Below are 19,246 nucleotides of genomic sequence, written 5' to 3' on the forward strand. Positions count from 1 at the left end.
AAAGCATGGAATTAATATTGCGTTATGGAAGATGTCTCACACGGTTACACTCGAAACCACCAAACCAAAGCATGGAATATATATATATATATTTTTTTTTTCATTTTTCTTTATCTTCGCCAATGCATGGAATTATAATAAAAGGGTGCATAGTATTTAAGAATTTGAGATTGAAACACTAGAAAGCATGTACAATATACAAACAAGAGTTTTGGAGAAATTTACAAAATTAATATTTAATTTAAAAAATTATATTAAATTAAATATATAGAATTTAAAGGTTATTAAATTTGTGATTAAGTGGAGTGAAAGGGAGGTAAATTTTAGTTAAATGTTCTAAACATGTGATCATCGATTTAAATGATTCCATGATATGCGTCTAAACGTCCTTCCCGTCCCTGTAAATAGTTGTTTAGAAGTGTTCTTGTGGTGATTGTTATTTAATATTTCACTTTAGAAACATAATTTTATTTATTAGTATTGTTATTTTGCGAGATATGTTTCTTAGAGAGAAAAGAAAGTGTAGTATCCCAGAAAATTTAATTCAAACTCTAACAGTTGGAGAACTATTATCCCTAATTAGAATTTAATGATGGTGTTAGGTGATAAGAAGAGTTCCTGATTTTGCTCCAACTAAAGGAGTACTAGATTTTGGGGCAGGAACTGGTTCAGCAATGTGGTGAGCCCGTTGAACATGTTTCCTGGGTTTCACATGATATATGCCTATATTTATATCGTGTGTGAACTGGTTTTGATTTTTTACAGTGTTTATTCAATTTTGTAGGGGGATGATGGAGGTTTGGCCTGGTTTTGGTTTAAAGTTTGATTAGAATTTCAAATAAAAATATTTTTTGTCCTTTCATTGAATGCATGTGGTGTGAATTGTTCGATTGCATACTTTTATGAGTCTCATTTTATGCTTTGCTCTACGGATGATCGTTTTAATACATATTGATTATTGATTTTGTTCCTTATTTTATTGTAGTTTTAGGTAAGACAGACGACTTTAAAGATGACAAACGAGTTATTTTATTGTGATAGATTTTTATCTTCTACTCTGTGATTTCAGTGTTGATTTGTATAGATTTTTTATTTTCATTTAGTTAAAATTATTACTCGTATTGTTCATTGTTAATATTGATTTTAATTTTATTTAATTAATTTATAATTTAAAATTAATATTTTAGAAATATGTTAATCTATAGCACAGGCATGATACTAGTTGATTGTAAAAAAAATAAGATTTTATGATAATTAAAAATGAAAAATATGATGGTTAACTTATTCGAGCATAATCATATTGATCTGATTATCTGAACCTTTAGTCAAGTTAACCAATAATCATACCATGTCATTTTGAATCATCTAATATAAGTAAGTCTCAATTTCAAAATGAAAAGAAATCACATGTGTGCTCCTTCGGTGAACTCATTTAGTGGAAAAGAGGGAGGAGGAGTGGTGCCATGGAGGGCAAGCGGAGGATGAGAGTGGAAATGGAAGAATGAGAAAGAGACGATGGTGGTAGAAGGGGAGGAGGAGGAGGCGACAAGGATGCTCTAGCCAGAAAATAATTGGGGCATCCAATATTTAATTTTATAGGATCTGGTATAGGATCAAGCAATAAAATTTAGAATAGGTTGAGTGTTGAATATTCATGGTTTACTATTTAGATTATTTTTAATCAACTATTTGGGGTTGTTCGGCTTGGTTATTTATAATTTAATTATTGTTTTTTGCTAAATTCTAATCTAATTTCTAAATCTTATTTGAACACATTGTCTGTTTAATTATGTTAGACCAGCCTCAATTATGTTTCCTAAAATCATAAGAGGAAGTTTTTTCTCTCTTCTTGTGCGTACTTCTACTAACATTTTTGTGTGAAAAAATACTTACTTCAAGAACAATATTACTACTTACTAGGAACAAAAGTTTACCCTTGTCAATGGTACTATAATTCCAATCACAGCCTGGTTAGTTCTCCTCTAATTGTGTATTTTATATAATTAAAAATGTTTTAAGAGAACTATTGTCCCACACACAACCACTTGACCTCGAATTATTAATACGATATTATATTGAGGCCATTTTCAATATACAATTAGAATTAGTCTGATTCAGATACCCGCATCAAGCACCCAAAAGAACGGGTTCGGTATTGGTTGGGGTCTTAGATTGTTTCCGGTGCATATTTTTGGATCGGAGACCGAGGAGTATTTGTCTAATTGTTTTTCAATGGCTTGATTAGAAGGGGCCGGTAGCTCTATATTTGGGCTGCTAGAGTAGTATTCTTGTTTCATATTTAGCCCATTTCTATGGAGCTTAATGGGCCTCGAGCTAGTTTAACTTTCAAGTCTATACGACCCCACCTCTTCTATGTATATTTCAATACAATTTCTTGTCTTTTTTTTTTCAGAATATATAAATTACCATTTTCATATTGGCTCAAATATCTTAAGATGAGAAAGGATCAGTTCATAATTTAATAAATTAATTCAAATCCAGTACCCCAATATATTTCGTTATTTGGTCCTACTATCAAATTCGTGAAGAGCTAAACTAAATAAATACTTAAGTAGAATTAAATAGTTATTTGGTCCTACTTTTCGTTATTTAAATAAAATGTTATCCATCAACTTGATTTTAATAAATTTCAATCAACTGTGATATGAAAAAAAATCAGAAGCTCTTAGTATGAAATAAGTTCAATCGTACCAAGGCGTTTCATGTTGAAACTGGTTCGGATAATCATAATTTCCATTTGTACTTAATAAATTTCGCTTTGTGCAGTGATATGTTCAAATTAAATTTTGGTTGATCTTACTATAAGGGCAATTTTGTCTGAAATGATAATTTGGCTATAATTTATACTCCATCTGTATCATAAAAATAAGGATACTTTCCATTTTGCAATGTTCCATAAAAATATTTCCTTGTAACTTCTTCCTCTCTAATATGACGGGCTTTATTCTCCACTAAACAATACTCCTCGTCCCAAGATATTAGACCCTTATTCCTTTTTGGGGTGTCCCAACATATTTGAGTCATTTTTATTTATGGTAAAAATTTACTTTACTACCAACTTTACTTACACTACTAAACAACATCTCCTAAATTCATGGCCTCAAAAGAAAGGGCTCTAATATCTGAGGACGAAGGGAGTATTATAATTACTTTTTTCTTTATATCTCTGTTGTACTTTTACTCTCATACTTTTACCAATTCTTTATAAGTTGACGACCGTTTTTTATTTCCATTATCTATAATCACTATCTCAGATTTTGCATCATTAGTTATTTCAATCATACTTATTTAAAAATAAATTCTCTCACAATATAAAGAATCACATTTAAAATTTATGACCAAATTTAACTTTTTAAAAACATATAGCCTACTTGTGAAATACAATCAATTATTAAATACTTAATAAAATTGAAATTAAATGGTAAATGATTATACTATAATCAATAAAAGTAAATAAACTTGAATTTCAACGAGAAGAGAATGTAGTTATTTGAAAATAATACTCACAGCATAACACTAAATTTTTTTATGGATGTCGTTGACCCAGTGAATACCAATTTTTACTGTCGTAACTCGTAACTTTCAATCAAGGCCAATAAAATCTGATAATCCACGACATCGAATTGAAGATCTTTAAACAATATTGGTACGCACTATCTTAGGTTAAGTATAACTCGAATAATTGAAAAACATACTACATCCGGCAGTGAAATATTGTTCCGTTTTGCCAATTTAGTCCATCTAAGAAAAGTTGTCTACTTTATTTTTTTTCTATTATTGGTAAATGAACCTCACATTCCACTAAGCTGACATTATATTATAAATATAATACAGAGTATATACATATGAGACTTTTATTCTACTAACTTTTTAACTCATTTTTGTTCACATTTCTTACATTCACACCAAATCAAACTTCGACAATATTTCATAAACGAAGAAAGTAATTATTTTATTTTTTTTCACTTCTCACTTGATACACAAAATAATACTCCATTGCGTACAATATTAGGATGTAAGAGCATCCGCAGCGGTGGCGTCCGTCCGTCCGTCCGTCCGTGCCAGCGGCACGGCGCTGCTCTTAGCTAAGAGCACGTCCGTGCCGCTGAGCAGCCCTACGTGGCGTATTCTTATTGGCCAACGGCTAAATTCGATTTTTTATTTTTATTTTTTTTAAAATTCGAAATTTATTTAAAAAAATGTTTTTAAATAAAAAAAATATTTTCCCACTTCCCAAAAAATTATATCCGTTTTCTACCCACTTTTAATTTATTTTTAAATTTTTTTTCCCCAAAATTCACATTTTCATCTATAAATACCCCACTTCAACACAAAAAATTCCCATAACACTTTAATTATAGGAATTTTTAATTTGTAGGATTTTAATTATGTATTTTTTTATTTTCTAGAATTTTAATTATGTATTTTTATTTTTTAGGATTTTAATTATGTAATTTTTATTTTTTAGGATTTTAATTATGTAATTTTTATTTATTAATATATTTTTTATAATGTAAAAATGTTTTTAGTAATTGAAATATTTAAATTGAATAATATAATAGTGGGACTCTTGAGTTTGTCCTTAGCTAAGAGCACGGATGTGGGTATTGTGCTCTTAGCTAAGGACAAGAAGTAAAAGTAGGTCTGAACCCACCTCCGTGCTTTTAGCTAAGAGCACGGACGGATGAGATGCTCTAACGTAGTTATACACTCAAATTATTTATGCCAAACCAACTATAATATCAAAACCAAGCTTGACACTTAAAAATCACAACGTCGCATCAAACTGAAGACAAATTACGGCACCTACCATTGTACTAAACCTTGCTTGAATCGTGATACTTGGCAACAAAACAAATCGTAAAGAGCAATATACGACAAAATATAGGATTTGTTAAAACAAAATATAATGTGAATATGAGAAAGGAGACCCCTGCACATGGAAATAAAGTGTAATTTTGTTAAGCCCAGTGAATATGATACCTCTACGTGACGGGCCATATTATCACTCTCTAATCAAAATCATTTCTCATTTCAACCAATTATCTTGGCCCCATTTCTTTCATTAAAACGCCATAAATCGTCAATTAACCGTTATACCTATTCAAAATTCATCTTTGATTAATAATCTTAATCATTATCTTGTTTACGATAAAATATAATCAGTCCTTCAAGTAGCAATGATCAAGACTATGAGTGTATTTAGTATTCACAGATATTCCGCCGATCCCAAAAACTATATTTCACTCTGTTACTGATATTTTTGGGGCCCGGATCCTACGCGCAGTACCCCAAAATAAAATTGGAGTAACAAAATACTCCTATTAAATTGTGATAAAAATATTAGGGGTGATTTGGTGATTTTATAAATATTACAAGTGAAATAATAAGAAAATGGAACAGAAAATAGAAAATTTTTCGAAAATTCTATATTACGAAAAATTCACATGCCACGATCCCATATTCTGAAAAGATCACCGAATTTAATCCTAAATTTCGAAAGGCTTGCGAATTAATAAATTGTGTAAAATTTATGGAGGGTAATTTGGTCAATTAATAAATGTTAGGAATGAAATAATCATTAAAAAGAAGAGAAAATGCATAAAAAATCGAAAATCTCTTATTCCGAAAAATTCGCATGCCTCGGACTCATATTTTAAAAGGTGAGCGAAATTAATCTCTCATTTCGAATGGTCAGCGAAATTAATATCTTTTTCCGAATTCTCTCGTTTCCGGGAGATATTCCCAAACTGAAGTAAGCCAAATATAAAATAAGAATGCGGCGCCACAGCTGCACATTCGTCTCCAACCCGCCTCCTTCGCCACCCGCAGCATCAAGGTGTGCCCTGGGTTGTTTTATTAATTTAGTTTGATCAAAGTGTGTTCAATTCGACACCGATATTCCCCAAAATCTCCACATCTCGCCCAAATTGATTAATCGATGTTTATTACTAATATTATTGAGTTTATTATTGACTTATTTCTTTTCTGCTTTCCTCAATTCCCGCTTGATTAACCACTGCACTGTCATATTTGGGTCCAACACTTCTTCTTTGACTTGTTTGTGCAGCAGGATTATTTTCATCACTCTACTCTGGTGTGCTATTCATTCATGTTATGCCAATGACAAACCTCGCTTCCTGCGTTATCCTTGATTTGGATGGAACACTTCTTAATACAGGTGGTGTTTATATCTCTTTTCTACAGATCTTTTATTTATATCAATGCGATTATAATAATTTCTTCAATGATTAAAGGGAAGTACTTTTACCAGTCCTTCTGTACAAATAGATTGCCAACTCATACTTAGTATATGACCATAGATTTACTACAATGTTTACTTCACACATAATTAACTCTCATTTCTTACTCTTAGTGCCTTATGCTAACTTCTAGTTATGAAAAAACTCACTCAATGTGGGTGCTGGATGAACTTTATAAGCCTTTATGTTGTGTCCTCAAGTGTTACTTATTTTAATTTCATATATATCAGACGCCATTGTGCACGATGTCTTGAAAGCTTACTTGGTAAAGTATGGAAAGCAATGGGATGGAAGAAGATCTGACAGAGTTGTTGGAAAGACACCCTATGAAGCTGCAACTGCTATTGTTGAAGATTATGAACTTCCCATAACTACAAATGAGCTTTTATCAGAACTTTCTCCAATGTTCTCCGAGAAGTAATGCTCCTCTTATTTATATTTCATGTTTTCTTACCTAAACTTTGCACAATTAAGGTTTGAGAAGAAGAGGCACACTTGTTGATTCAGTAAATTGTGCCATCTTTGCCTATGGGGATAATTTACTTTAGGAACATGTTGGCACGGTTATCATTTTCTCTCATTAGTTTTCCTTGAAGTTATCAAGTGTTATACTAGTATGTTTCAATTATGTTATTGGCAATATGAACCTTCTTTTCTTGGTGAGGACTACCTAATTGTTATTTTAATTTCATATTAGGTGGTGCAGCATCAAAGCCCAACCTGGCGCCAACAGGTTAATTAACCATTTGAGGAGTCATGGTCTGTTGATGGGCTTGGCTTCAAATTCCTCAAAGGAAAATATTGAAACTAAGATTTCTTATCATCATGGTACTTGGATGTGAATCTGATTTCTGCACCCACATCACTGATGTGTATGGTTTTCATCTGCATTTCATGTGGCGTTAAAATCTTGTAGGCTGGAAAGAATCGTTCTCTGTCATTTTAGGTGGTGATGAAGTCACTTGCACGAAGCCATCTCCTGAGATGTAAGATTGGTTAAACCTACTTTATCTTGCTACTTTGGACGCTTCTTTCAAGAAAGAAAGCATTAATGGCCATATGATTTTGTGGTTCATCGTTGCAGATATATTGAAGCTGCTAAGAGGCTGGGGGTAGAAGTTGCAAGTTGTCTTGTCATTGAAGATTCACTGTAAGTATAAGTGAAGTACTATGTTGCAATGGGTTGACAGTAATACTTTGAGCAAGTTGATATTTTGAGATTTGTGGTACTTGGATTTTTCTTCTGCGTACATTGAATATGTTATTTTCCCATGGAAAACATTGCTTGCTAGCCAGATATGTTATTTCACAAAGCTTTAAGGACCAGAAATGGTGCCAACCACTTTGTAGAATGAATTTCTTATATTTTTACACATGTACACGCTTTTTTCCTAAAAACATATTGTAAATTTGTGTAAATTTAATAAAATTACAATGCTATTATTATTTCATGTATTATTTATAGGCCTGGTGTTGCTGCTGGTAAGGCTGCTGGAATGGAAGTGGTTGCTGTTCCATCACTTCCTAAACAATCCCATAATTTCACCTTGGCAGATGAGGTGATTAATTCCCTCCTAGACCTGCGACCCGAAAAGTGGGGCCTACCCGCATTTGAAGACTGTGAGCTGCTCTTTCCCGACTTTGATTGTTTTGTTACATGTTATATTCTACATGTTGATTTAGCAATTACTGCAGGGTTGGAAGGTACTTTACCAATAGAACCATGGTACATTGGTGGTCCCGTCATCAAGGGCTATGGCCGTGGTTCAAAGGTTCTCGGGATTCCTACAGGTTTTTCCACAAACAAATGAATCAGTTACTCTGGTTGTTGATAGAGTAGTTTGGTCTAACAAACCTGGTCTTATGCTGCTCTTCCAGCTAATTTGTCGACTGAAGGTTACTCGGATCTCCTCTTGGAGCATCCTTCTGGTGTTTACTTCGGTTGGGCTGGACTAGCAACTCGAGGTGTTTACAAGATGGTAATGAGCATAGGTTGGAACCCTTACTTCAACAACACCGAAAAGACAATTGTGAGTCGTGCTCGTGTTGCTCTTTTCTGCAATCTTTTGTTTGCCTTTTCCCATTCTTATCCTATAAAATCATTACAGGAGCCATGGTTGCTTCATGATTTTAAAGAAGATTTCTATGGTGAAGACCTACGTCTTGCTATTGTCGGCTACATACGGCCTGAGGTATGTTTTCTGATCATTGCTTCACGTGAAAAAAAATATGTAACCAACGTTAATGGTGTCGTTGTACAGACCAACTTCTCGTCGATCGAGAGCTTGATAGCAAAGATCCACGAGGACGGAGAGATTGCTGAGAAAGCGCTTCAACTTCCCCAGTACTCCAAGTATAGGGATGATCCATATTTCAAAAGTTCATAACACATACTCCACTCATCAATTCATCAGGAAGCCGAAAAATGTGATGGAAGAATGCTTCAAAGAAACTCATTTTTATTTGGGGTTGTGATTAAAGAATATCTTAATATTGAATAAACTATAATCATTGTAATTCGGCTATCAACCCATGATCGATTCGGTTGTGGTAGCGCTGATTATTCTATTCACAAAAATTCAAAGTAAATGAGTGTGAGTATGAAATGATCATTTTTACCTCTATTTTCTTTTGCTTGATACGATATATTTAAATGAATCTGGGTTGCATATAACTATTATTTCTACTAAATTAAGAATAGCTATTCCTTCCCCAACCCATGGGTTCCATCTTTTAGTCTTCATTCTATTTCTCATTCATTTCATTTCATCATCCGAAGCACGTCATAAGTTTGTACTCCTACTAATTAACTAATGTGTTTGAACCGTCCAATTATAATTTCTTCAGGAGACTCCAATAATAGGTTTTAACTGTTATTTAATGGGTTTTAGTTGTTAATTTGGTTGATAAGTTCATTGTGTGTTGATAGTTGTTTTGCCATGGTTTCGTTTAGCAGGTCCTCTAAAATCGATTTTGTTCTGCTACATGCTCACAATATATGATCCTTTTGGTAAACTTTTGCAGGCTTTGCTTCTAATGCCATTGCTCCAGGACACGATATTGGTCTGGTTTCAGATCTGCCTACTGTGGCAGCTATTAAAAATCCTAGCTCAAAGATTGTCTATGATGAGCACAACCATGAGAGATACCCACCAGGTGATCCTAGCAAACATGCCTTTGCGTATATTGTTTTAACAGGAGGGAGGTTTGTGTACGCATCACTTGCTAGTCTCTTGGTACTCAAATTTGTTTTGAGCATGTCTGCCAGTAAAGATGTCCTTGCTCTTGCTTCTCTGGAAGTTGATCTATCCAGCATTGAACCTGGGACAACTGTTACTGTGAAGTGGAGAGGAAAGCCAGTTTTCATTAGGCGCTGTACTGAAGATGATATCAATTTGGCCAACAGTGTTGACCTCGGCTCCCTTCGTGATCCACAGGAGGATGCTGTTAGGGTAAAGAGTCCTGAATGGCTTGTTGTTATTGGGGTGTGTACCCATCTGGGTTGCATTCCATTGCCAAATGCTGGTGACTGGTGGTTGGTTCTGCCCGTGCCGTGGCTCTCATTATGACATATCTGGTAGGATCCGTAAAGGACCCACACCATACAACCTAGAGGTCCCCACATATTCCTTCATGGATGAGAACAAGTTACTGATTGGATGAGAAGTAACTTTCTTTTTTGATTTCCTGCACACAAGAGCCAGAACCTGGAAGATTCTATTATCTTTTTATGCTCGTTTGTAAGTTGTAATTTGTTCTTAACGCTGCCCCGTCGTGCTTCATTTGACCTGAACAGAGGCTCAGACGTTTGTCGAATAATTCTGGTAACTTTTTCTTTCATCCACCTATAAAGATTCAGTTTCTAAGATTATGATATTCAGAAATAAGCTATGCTGTGGTGATATGTGAACTGTGTACTATGGAATCAATCGATTAGGTTGTAAAGGTGCTGAAAACAATCTACTTAGTGTGGAAGTGCAGTGTGTGACACGTTTTTGAACTCGAATGTCATTATGAAATAGATCCTGAGAGTTTTGTAAGTATGTTTTTATCTTACTTTATGCTGTAAAATTATCCTAAACTTGAGAATTGTGTAATATGGGAGGCAATGTGCCGTAGTTGATATAGAATCACTGAATCACAAGCATATTAGCAAAAGAATATATGTGAATTAGCATCAGCAGTCCTGAATGGGTACCAACTTCAGGGGCCCTCCGACACAATCGGGAAGCTGATCCTCATCGATATCTTGGAGCAGGGTAGGTCTTAGTTTTTTGTCATCCACGAAAACAATCTGAAAAAAAAAATACAACTCAATTTACCGAAGGTCTTTGGAAGTGAAATGTAAGTGGAATTTGGTAAGATACCCTTCTCTTTGTGTTTTAGTTAAAGAAGAAAGATTTGAGTAATATATAAAACCAACCTGCTGCAAATTTTCTCAAGAATGTAAATAACAAATCCTGCAGAAATAAGGAAACAATAGTTAATGCAAACATGATACTATGGTCAAAAGGAAGAAAACTAGATTAGAGGCTTACGCTTGATCTCCTTGCAGGCTTATGGCGGGCAGCGAAAACGAGCATGATGGGGGCGTCCAGCCTTGTCATGACCTTGCACAAATAACTTATTTTGGGCCAGTTCATTAGGGATTAATTTCGGATGGAGATATGGAGCCACTTGGAATTGATTCTCTCCTCCATTTCAACTACTTTAGAAACATAGCTGACGCCTTCTCAACATCGAGATCACGAGCCCGAAGAAACCTACGGATCATCAAGTCATCCACATCCTGCAAGACCCCAAAAATCATAATCTCACTAACACTACTAGACTTGGAATTTGAAAAATATACAACTCAAAATCATTTTAAAGTAACGGATGGAGAATTTAGTTGCGAACGTATCAAAATACAATCAAATCTGTTTCAATAATTTAGATGAGTAGTACAATACACTTTCAAATTAAAGGTTCATTGGATTATGTATAGCCACAACCTTTTATACAAGCATGGTCAAGTGATTTTAATTTTCAGCCCCTTGTGTGGTGGCTTGGATCCCCATTATATAAGGATCCTCGGCAAGGAGGTTAAAATAGATAATAACATGAGCACAACTACTAGAGGCCGTGCACTCATGTCATAAGTTGCACTGTGGCTGGGTCGCGCGGTTCTTGTGCTCCTAACTTGGGGACACACGGTTCGTGAATGTGGGGCTGCCTCCTACTGTACGAACCGTGCGGTTGTGCACCATTGTGACATACAAATCCTCTTTCAAGTCCCATTTTCGCTCCAAATTAAATACAAAATGGTTCTACAAAAACTTAAAAACCCATAAAACAACCTAATTCTACTAGGATATTTCCAACTAACCATTTTCAAGATGGTTATTGAAACCAACCCATATCCATTTCATGAACTTGAGCAACGATTTCTTAAATTATTGCCCTTCTCTGTCCAATGTGGGGGAGATATTTCAAATTTTCAATAGTCTCCCTTTCAAATTAGATTCTCTTTAATGGAGTAATTAATAGATTTGCTTTTATTTTTTAGGGTATATCTCGAATTCGAATAATGTAGTAAGTATCTAGCAAAAGTCTTGGTATTCAGCCTACTTGCATATGTAACATTTTTTTAAAATACAAAAAACATTTTACATAAATTTCTTCAAGTGGTTAGCTGGTGGAGTGAGTGCCAATCAATATCAGATTAGTTTAATTGTGGCTTTAATTTGTGCAGAGTTAATTAGCATCTAACAACTTTCCATTGTATATTGTAAACACATCTTGGGCGGCTCCCGCTTTCCCATTTATTTATTCATTACACGTTACTTATCCGTTACGCTCCACATTAGCCTAACAACCATTTTAAAAAATTCGAATGAATTAAAGGCTTATTATAAGAAGAATAATACTTTAGTCTCTCCCCAAATAAAAGTCCCCATTTATTTTCACTCACATTACTTGATCCCACTTTTAATTACTATTACTCCTCGGCCATAAATATAACTCTATATTTAGTTGACGTATAGAGTAAAAGTAGTTTGAAAATTTTATATTGGAATGACTTAAAAGAAAAAAAAATGTAGTCAACGTATTAATCCGTCGTTTCGGAATAAAAATTTAAAAATTAGTTAACGCGTTAACCATAATTATAATAGTTAAACAAAGAGCTCAAGTAATCAAAAAGTGTTCAAGCACACATAGGTAGAGAGAAAGGAAAGAAAAGAAATGGCGGATGCTGCAGTAGAATTCTTAGTGAACAACCTGAAGGATCTGCTGCTCTACCACTCTCATCTCCTCACCGACGACTCGAAGCAGCAGATCGAGAATCTCGAGACCGATCTCCGCGTCTTCAAGGCGTTCCTGAGGGACTCTGTGAAGAAGCGGAGGGAGGACAAGAGCACCGGAGAGCTGGTGAGGAGCATTCGAGATGTGGTTTATGAGGTGGAAGACGCGATCGACGCCTTTGTCACTCATGCCATGGAGAAGAAGTCAACGACGTCGTTGCTCAAGTTCTGGAAGCCTTCCGTCAGTCTCCAGGACATTGGCCCGAAAGTGGAGGTGGTGAAGCGCAAGGTGGAGGAGGCCAGGCGAGACTTCGCCGGCCTCAACGTTGATGATGAAGACAGCTATGCCAAGCTTGAGGTTGGTTATACACCTTATTTTTCTCTTTTAATTTTTATTTCTTTGGATGATTGTGCTTTGTGAATTTATTTAAATTATTATAGCTACTTTTCCAGAAATTACACAGTTTCTGTGGTTTACTTGAAAAATGGCAAATGGGAAATACTACTTTCGAGATAAATAATGAAGGCAAATTTTATTCACTGCCATAATAATAGTAGTGGTTGTCCAAAATGTCAAAAGTAATTAAAAATGTCCACTAACGTAAAAAGTTTTACAACTTGGAATGTTCTCAGTTGTGAATTACAATTTCGAGATAATAAAGACAAATTTAGTTAGGTGGTGTTCGATTTTTCTAAATAAAATAATATCAATATATAATTTAGGATTAAGTTTTGAGTTATTTTAGCCGTAAAGGAGTTAGCTATGACTAATTATCTTATGATTATACATCTAGGACTGAGTTACGGAATTGAATCTCATGAACCAAACGCACTACATATTTAATTCCGGAATACAATCTTGCAAACTGAACACCCTTTTAGTATTAAGTTTTTTTTTAGTAACTCACAATTAGAATCCTCTCAATCGTGAATTAGTACTACTACTAGTTTATGGCTACAATTCACATCTTTGAGTATTTTTAGCTGTGGGCGGAGCTAGGATTTCACTTGAGAAAGGACAAAAATAAATTATATAGAAAAATTTTGTACAATTGAGAGGGGCATTTAGTGTACTTTGTTATTATGATTGAGAATTTATTTATAAAAATACAATAGTGTTGAAGGCATGAGGCGGGGCATTTGACCCTGCTCCGTTCATGCTGGCTCCGCCCATTTATTAGTGTAGTTCACAATTTTTTATGTTAGAGTTTTATCTATGTTTAATATCTTGAAATACTTCGTCTTTAAAAAATTAGTTTGTTTTTATCTTTTTTTATTTTGGTAAATATTTTTGAATTTTGATAAATAAAGTGGATTGTTGGGGGTTATTAAACAATAATTGAAGTATGCATCTTGGTAGCAATAGGTGCAACAATGATAGTTTCAAATTGCAATAGCAACATCCACGGATATGGTGGCGCAATTTCAGGGAAGACATGAGAATTTTGGGAAGATGATTGGTGGGTGGTAAATGGGAGATGATTAGGTAGAACTAGGAGAGGGAATTAAATTTCTACTTATAATTTAATTTATGTTTTTAGATCAATAAGACAATAAGTATTTAATAAAGGTAGATAGGTCTTTATACTATTCAACCTATTTGAACGCATGCATTTTTCTTTACTAGAAACTATACAATGGTAATTGGTAAATGCGGAGGTTTAAAAATCGGATCGGACCAGACCGTTTTACCGATTTGGTTCCGAATAGGTGCTTGGTCAAGTTCAATTCATGCTCTAAAAGATTAAAACGATCGTTATACCGTTTTGAATCGATAAAATCGACCGCTTTGGACGAAAGTTAGTGGCCAATTGGACTAGTTTTTAATTCTTAAGATATTTTGAAAAGAAGATTTTTTTTTTCCTCATGGAAATTGAAGCCTTAACATGTAGGCTGTACATCATTTTATTGAGAGCTTCAATTACAGTACAATATACTCCTACTAATTATTTTTAATATTTATAATCAACATTTAAGTATTATATATTAGTATTATTTATATTTTGATATGAAATTTAAATATTATTTGAAGTATATTCATGTATAATATATTTAATTATATTTTTCACCTATTAAATGTTATTATATTTATAAGTTATTAAATTTAATTGTATATTATCATTCACTGAATTTTAATGTTTTTATTTTATATATTTAATTGCATATAAATTGCTATGTTTTATACATAATATTTATTACTAATAAGCTAAATATATTATATATTAGTATTAGTTACAGCGGGAGTGATCGATAACTAACTAATTAGCAATCCCAAACTAAAACTAAATCTTAGTAATTAGATTAGAAGATCTAAAGGTTGAAACAATATCAGATGAATTATATTTTTAATTAAAAAAATTAATAAATAAAATTAGAAGGTATTAATGTCAATTCTCTCTCATTAAAATCATTTTAAAACTTTAAATTTGCGTAACTCTCTCGATTTAAATTATTTTTTCGCAAAAAATATATCAAATAAAAGATAATTTTATAAGGATTCCAACGAGATGTCAATTGCATATGTTCCGAGGACGTTCAGATGATGAAATTTGATATTTTTTATTTTAGTTTTCGTAAATGTTGATAACCAGATTTTTATAACAAAACCATGTAAAAATCTCAATAAAACCATGTAAAAATCTCAATAAATATGTGTTGATATTTTCTTATACTAGTGTTGATATTCTTATGTCATACTTGATATTTGTAATACACTGTGTTGATATAAAAAAACATTCACGAAAATTATCATATATTACCCTTTTGTTGATATTTTGTCTACTATTTATTGAGATTCGTAAGATTTAATCTCATTCACTCATTTTAAAATCTAAGGGTGGAGATTTGGTCTTGATTTTGGATTAGAGTGCTATAAGCATTAGAATTGTTAACGGGTGACCATTAGAATTGAGAACATACTTCGGCAATTTTTTAACACTATTTTGTATATTTGTATGGCTTGCTATGTTCATATTATTGCGTTTAGATTGATCTATTTTATACTAATAATCAAGCAAATATATGGAAGTCGATTAATAAAAATGTAGTCGAAGTACCGATATGAAATGTACCGATATTGCTCTTTATATGATTTTGTTGTAGTGAAAAGAAGCATTATTTGATAGTTATAATGTTGCAAAATGGAGTAGCTAATATGGAGTGATATTTAAACTAAATATAGTTGTCACTAACTTAACTTTAATGCGGTATATAAACTTAGGTGGCGTTCGGTTGCCATGACTAATAATCATGAGACTATCCATCTAGGATTAAGTTGTGGTGGTTAATCTTATGAACCAAACATGATACATATTTAATCATGAGATTTAGTCTTGCCAACCGAACACCCCCTTAGTATTACATTTATGCACCGGAGATCTTTGACGTGTTGCATTGATGTCTGAAATAGGTGGTTCGACCGCCAAGACAAAAAGAAGTGGTGGGTGGTTTCACAGATGTGGCAGCAGAGCTAGTAGCACATCTCACTAAAGAAACCAACTATTTTGATGTAGTTTCTTTGGTTGGCATGTTTGGGTTGGGCAAGACAACATTGGCTTTGCAAGTATTCAATAATCCTGACATCATCTACAAGTTCCCTGTCCGCATATGGCTTCCTATCTCCGATAGTTTCTCCGCAAAGGACATCTTTCTAGACATTCTTAAAGAGTTCACCACTATAAACGAGGACCTACGTCGAAAAGGTGACGAGGAACTAGCCAAAATAGTTGCTTCCTATCTCGAGATAGCAAGTTTTCTAATCGTGTTGAATGATGTCCGGAGTAAAGAGGATTGGGATAGACTCAGCGTTGCTTTGCCACCGAACAATACAAAGGGTAAAATCTTGATCACTAGTCGTAAGAAGGATGTTGGCGCACATGTTAGTCGCCTAGAGTCTCAGAAGGAGTTGCGTTTCTTCACTCAAGAAGAGAGTTGGGAGTTGCTTCGAGTGGAGGCACTCTGCAACCTAGATTGCCCTCCGGACTTGGAAGATGTTGGGAGACGGATTGCAGGAAGCTGTGGGGGACTTCCGCTTGCAATAAAAGTCATAGGGGGCATCCTTGCAACGAAACTTTCAGCCTCGGATATGGATGCAACGAAAAAAGAATGGGAAAAAGTATCCACGTGCGTAAACACATATCTTACAGAGAACGACCCTGCAGATCGAATAATAAAGAAATTTATATTCTTGAGTTATGATGGATTGCCTTACCACTTGCGCGCATGCTTTCTCTATCTTGGCGTGTTTCCCGAAGACTATAAGATTCCAGCAACAAAATTGATCCGCATGTGGATTGCAGAAGGATTCATACAACAAAACAATGACTACAGTTTAGAGGAATGTGGAGAGATGTATTTGGAGGAACTTGTCAGTAGAAACTTAGTCACGGTTGAGAAGTTTAAGCCGAATGGTAAGGTCAAAACGTGTCGTATTCATGATGCCTTGCGCAACTTCTGCAAAGATGAAGCTAGAAATGAGAATGAAAACTTTTTCCAGGAAATCGAGTCTGGCAATGGAGGTTCAGACTTAGATAAGTATCGCCGTCTTTCTATTCATTCCAAGGTTTCGGAATTTATCTCTTCAAAACCTTCAGGTCATCGCGTTCGCTCATTTATCTGTTTTTCGAAGGAACAATGTAGCTTGCCCTCGGAAAACATTCCAGACTTCCTCGCGGCTTTCAAATTACTAAGAGTTTTAGAAGCGAAACCTGTTAGACTCGCCAAAATTAGCAATGAGATGTACCAGTTGGTTCATGCAAGGTACATTTCGTTGTCTTTGGATTCGTCAACTCTTGCATCGAAGTTCAGCCACCTTTGGAACACACAAACTCTCATAATCGACACGACATCTAATACTCTTGAGGTCAAGGTGGATATATGGAAGTTGACGCAGTTAAGACATTTCAAGACAAATGCATCTGCTATCTTGCCCAAGCCAAGTAAGGACAGCAAATATGGCGCGGAGCTTCAAACACTGGGAACAATTTCAGTTGAGAGTTGCACGTCCGAACTTATCGAGCGTGCTTGCAATTTGAAGAAACTGGGCATTCGTGGGCGACTAGCCATGTTTCTGGAAGGAAAGGTTGGATCCTTTGATAGTTTGGGGAAAATAAAAAATCTTGAAAAGCTGAAACTAGTAAACGACGTAGGTCCTAAAGCAGCTGCAGCAGAGGGCCAACTGCGTTCGCTTCCTCAACCGTATCAATTCCCTTCTAAGCTGAGGAGCCTCACACTAGTTGCTACTTACCTCAGTTGGAATCTCATGTCAACCCTCAGCATGCTGGACAATCTCGAGGTGCTTAAGTTGAAAGATAAGGCGTTCATGGGGAACACTTGGAAGCCGGATGATGGAGGTTTCCGTCGTCTTGAGTTCTTGCATGTTGGAGAGACGGATTTAACCGTGTGGAAGGCTTCATCCCATCATTTCCCGAAGCTTAGAGGCCTTGTGCTCAGGAACTGTGAGAAGCTTCTCGGAATTCCAATTGGGCTGGCTGATTTAACAAGCCTCCAAATGGTGGAGTTGGTCTACTGCAAATCTGCGGCTGCGTCTGCCAGGAGGATACACGAGGCGAAGAAGGCGACGACACAGCCACAAGGCTATGCATTCAAACTCTCCATTTTCCCTCCTACTGATTGATCACAGGTCACATTCCTTTCCAACTATCAACACCTATAAATTATACTAGTATTTGATAGTAGTATATGTTCATATCAATTTTTGATGTTTGCAGGGGTACCACTACATGACTAGTTGCTGCAGTCTGGCTTGAGTCTTCTTCACTTGAATGTATTAATAAGTTATCTTGATCAACAAAGTATTGCAATCCTAAAGTATTTAGTGATTGTGTTGAATAATCATTGTTTATTATGTCATATCATGTGTTTCAGAAGTGATGCTGATATGATGTAATTAATTGTTGTAAATTTGGACTAAAGTTTTCATGAGACAAAAGTTTGTACAATTTCGGTGTGAATTCGTTTCTTATTCAAATTTCAATTTCTTTTGCTTTGTCTAGTGCATGGAAGTGTAAATGTAGAATTAGAATTATAGTCTTATATTCCAAATCTAATACATGTGTTCCATTAAAAATGAAATATTTTTTTTTATTTTTCTATTAAAAATAAAACATTTTTTAAAAATAAAAGTAATATCATTTTTACTTTTTCATATATTATTAACTCACAAACACTGCATACAATAAAAAAAAAGCAAATACTATTTCATACTTATTAAGACATATGGAGTACGGGTGCTTAAACGGTTCTCGGTTAACCGGAACCGACCGGTTAATTGAGGAACCGGAACCGGAAAATCCGATTCCGGTCCCGGTACCGGTTTCAACTTTTTGAATAAAACCGGTTCCGATTCGGAACCTGAACCGACCGGTTCCTAACCGGGAACCAGATTATAATTTAATTTTATTTCTTTATAATTTAATATACTAATAAATCTAATTTAATTGAATTAATTTTGAATTAAAGTAAAATAATTTGAAACATTGAATGATTTTTAGATTTAACTAGTGTTAGATTTGCTTTCTGAAGTGTTTAAAACGTTTAAACTGTGATTCTTTGCATCTACAAGTATTTCCCTAATCCATTTTTTATGAACTAACTACAATGAGTATGACATTATAAGTTTGTCTTAAATTTTCTAAACAACTTATACATATACAATAT

At 34.5% G+C, this 19,246-nt stretch overlaps 1 protein-coding gene and 1 pseudogene across 2 annotated transcripts; both read left to right on the forward strand.

The window, feature by feature from the left end:
* The first annotated feature begins 5,901 nt into the window (after positions 1 to 5,901).
* Positions 5,902 to 10,180, forward strand: LOC125215825 (bifunctional riboflavin kinase/FMN phosphatase-like; annotated as a pseudogene). Its single transcript, XR_016137406.1, has 11 exons — positions 5,902 to 6,202; positions 6,515 to 6,701; positions 6,982 to 7,112; positions 7,201 to 7,270; positions 7,369 to 7,434; positions 7,750 to 7,904; positions 7,980 to 8,075; positions 8,163 to 8,314; positions 8,393 to 8,476; positions 8,546 to 8,663; positions 9,309 to 10,180. The product of XR_016137406.1 is annotated as a bifunctional riboflavin kinase/FMN phosphatase-like (transcript).
* A 2,182-nt stretch (positions 10,181 to 12,362) lies between these two features.
* Positions 12,363 to 18,575, forward strand: LOC125215494 (putative late blight resistance protein homolog R1A-10). The gene is made up of 3 exons (XM_048116922.2): positions 12,363 to 12,926; positions 15,978 to 18,209; positions 18,298 to 18,575. Exons 1-2 carry the CDS (start codon positions 12,510 to 12,512, stop codon positions 18,201 to 18,203), a joined length of 2,643 nt encoding a protein of 880 aa, XP_047972879.1. The 5' UTR covers positions 12,363 to 12,509; the 3' UTR covers positions 18,204 to 18,209; positions 18,298 to 18,575.
* Positions 18,576 to 19,246: the final 671 nt, after the last annotated feature.

The sequence above is a fragment of the Salvia hispanica genome, chromosome 3 (assembly GCF_029641045.1).
Source record: "Salvia hispanica isolate PSC_SH4W2 chromosome 3, Shi_PSC_v1, whole genome shotgun sequence".
In the NCBI taxonomy this organism is placed as follows: domain Eukaryota; kingdom Viridiplantae; phylum Streptophyta; class Magnoliopsida; order Lamiales; family Lamiaceae; genus Salvia; species Salvia hispanica.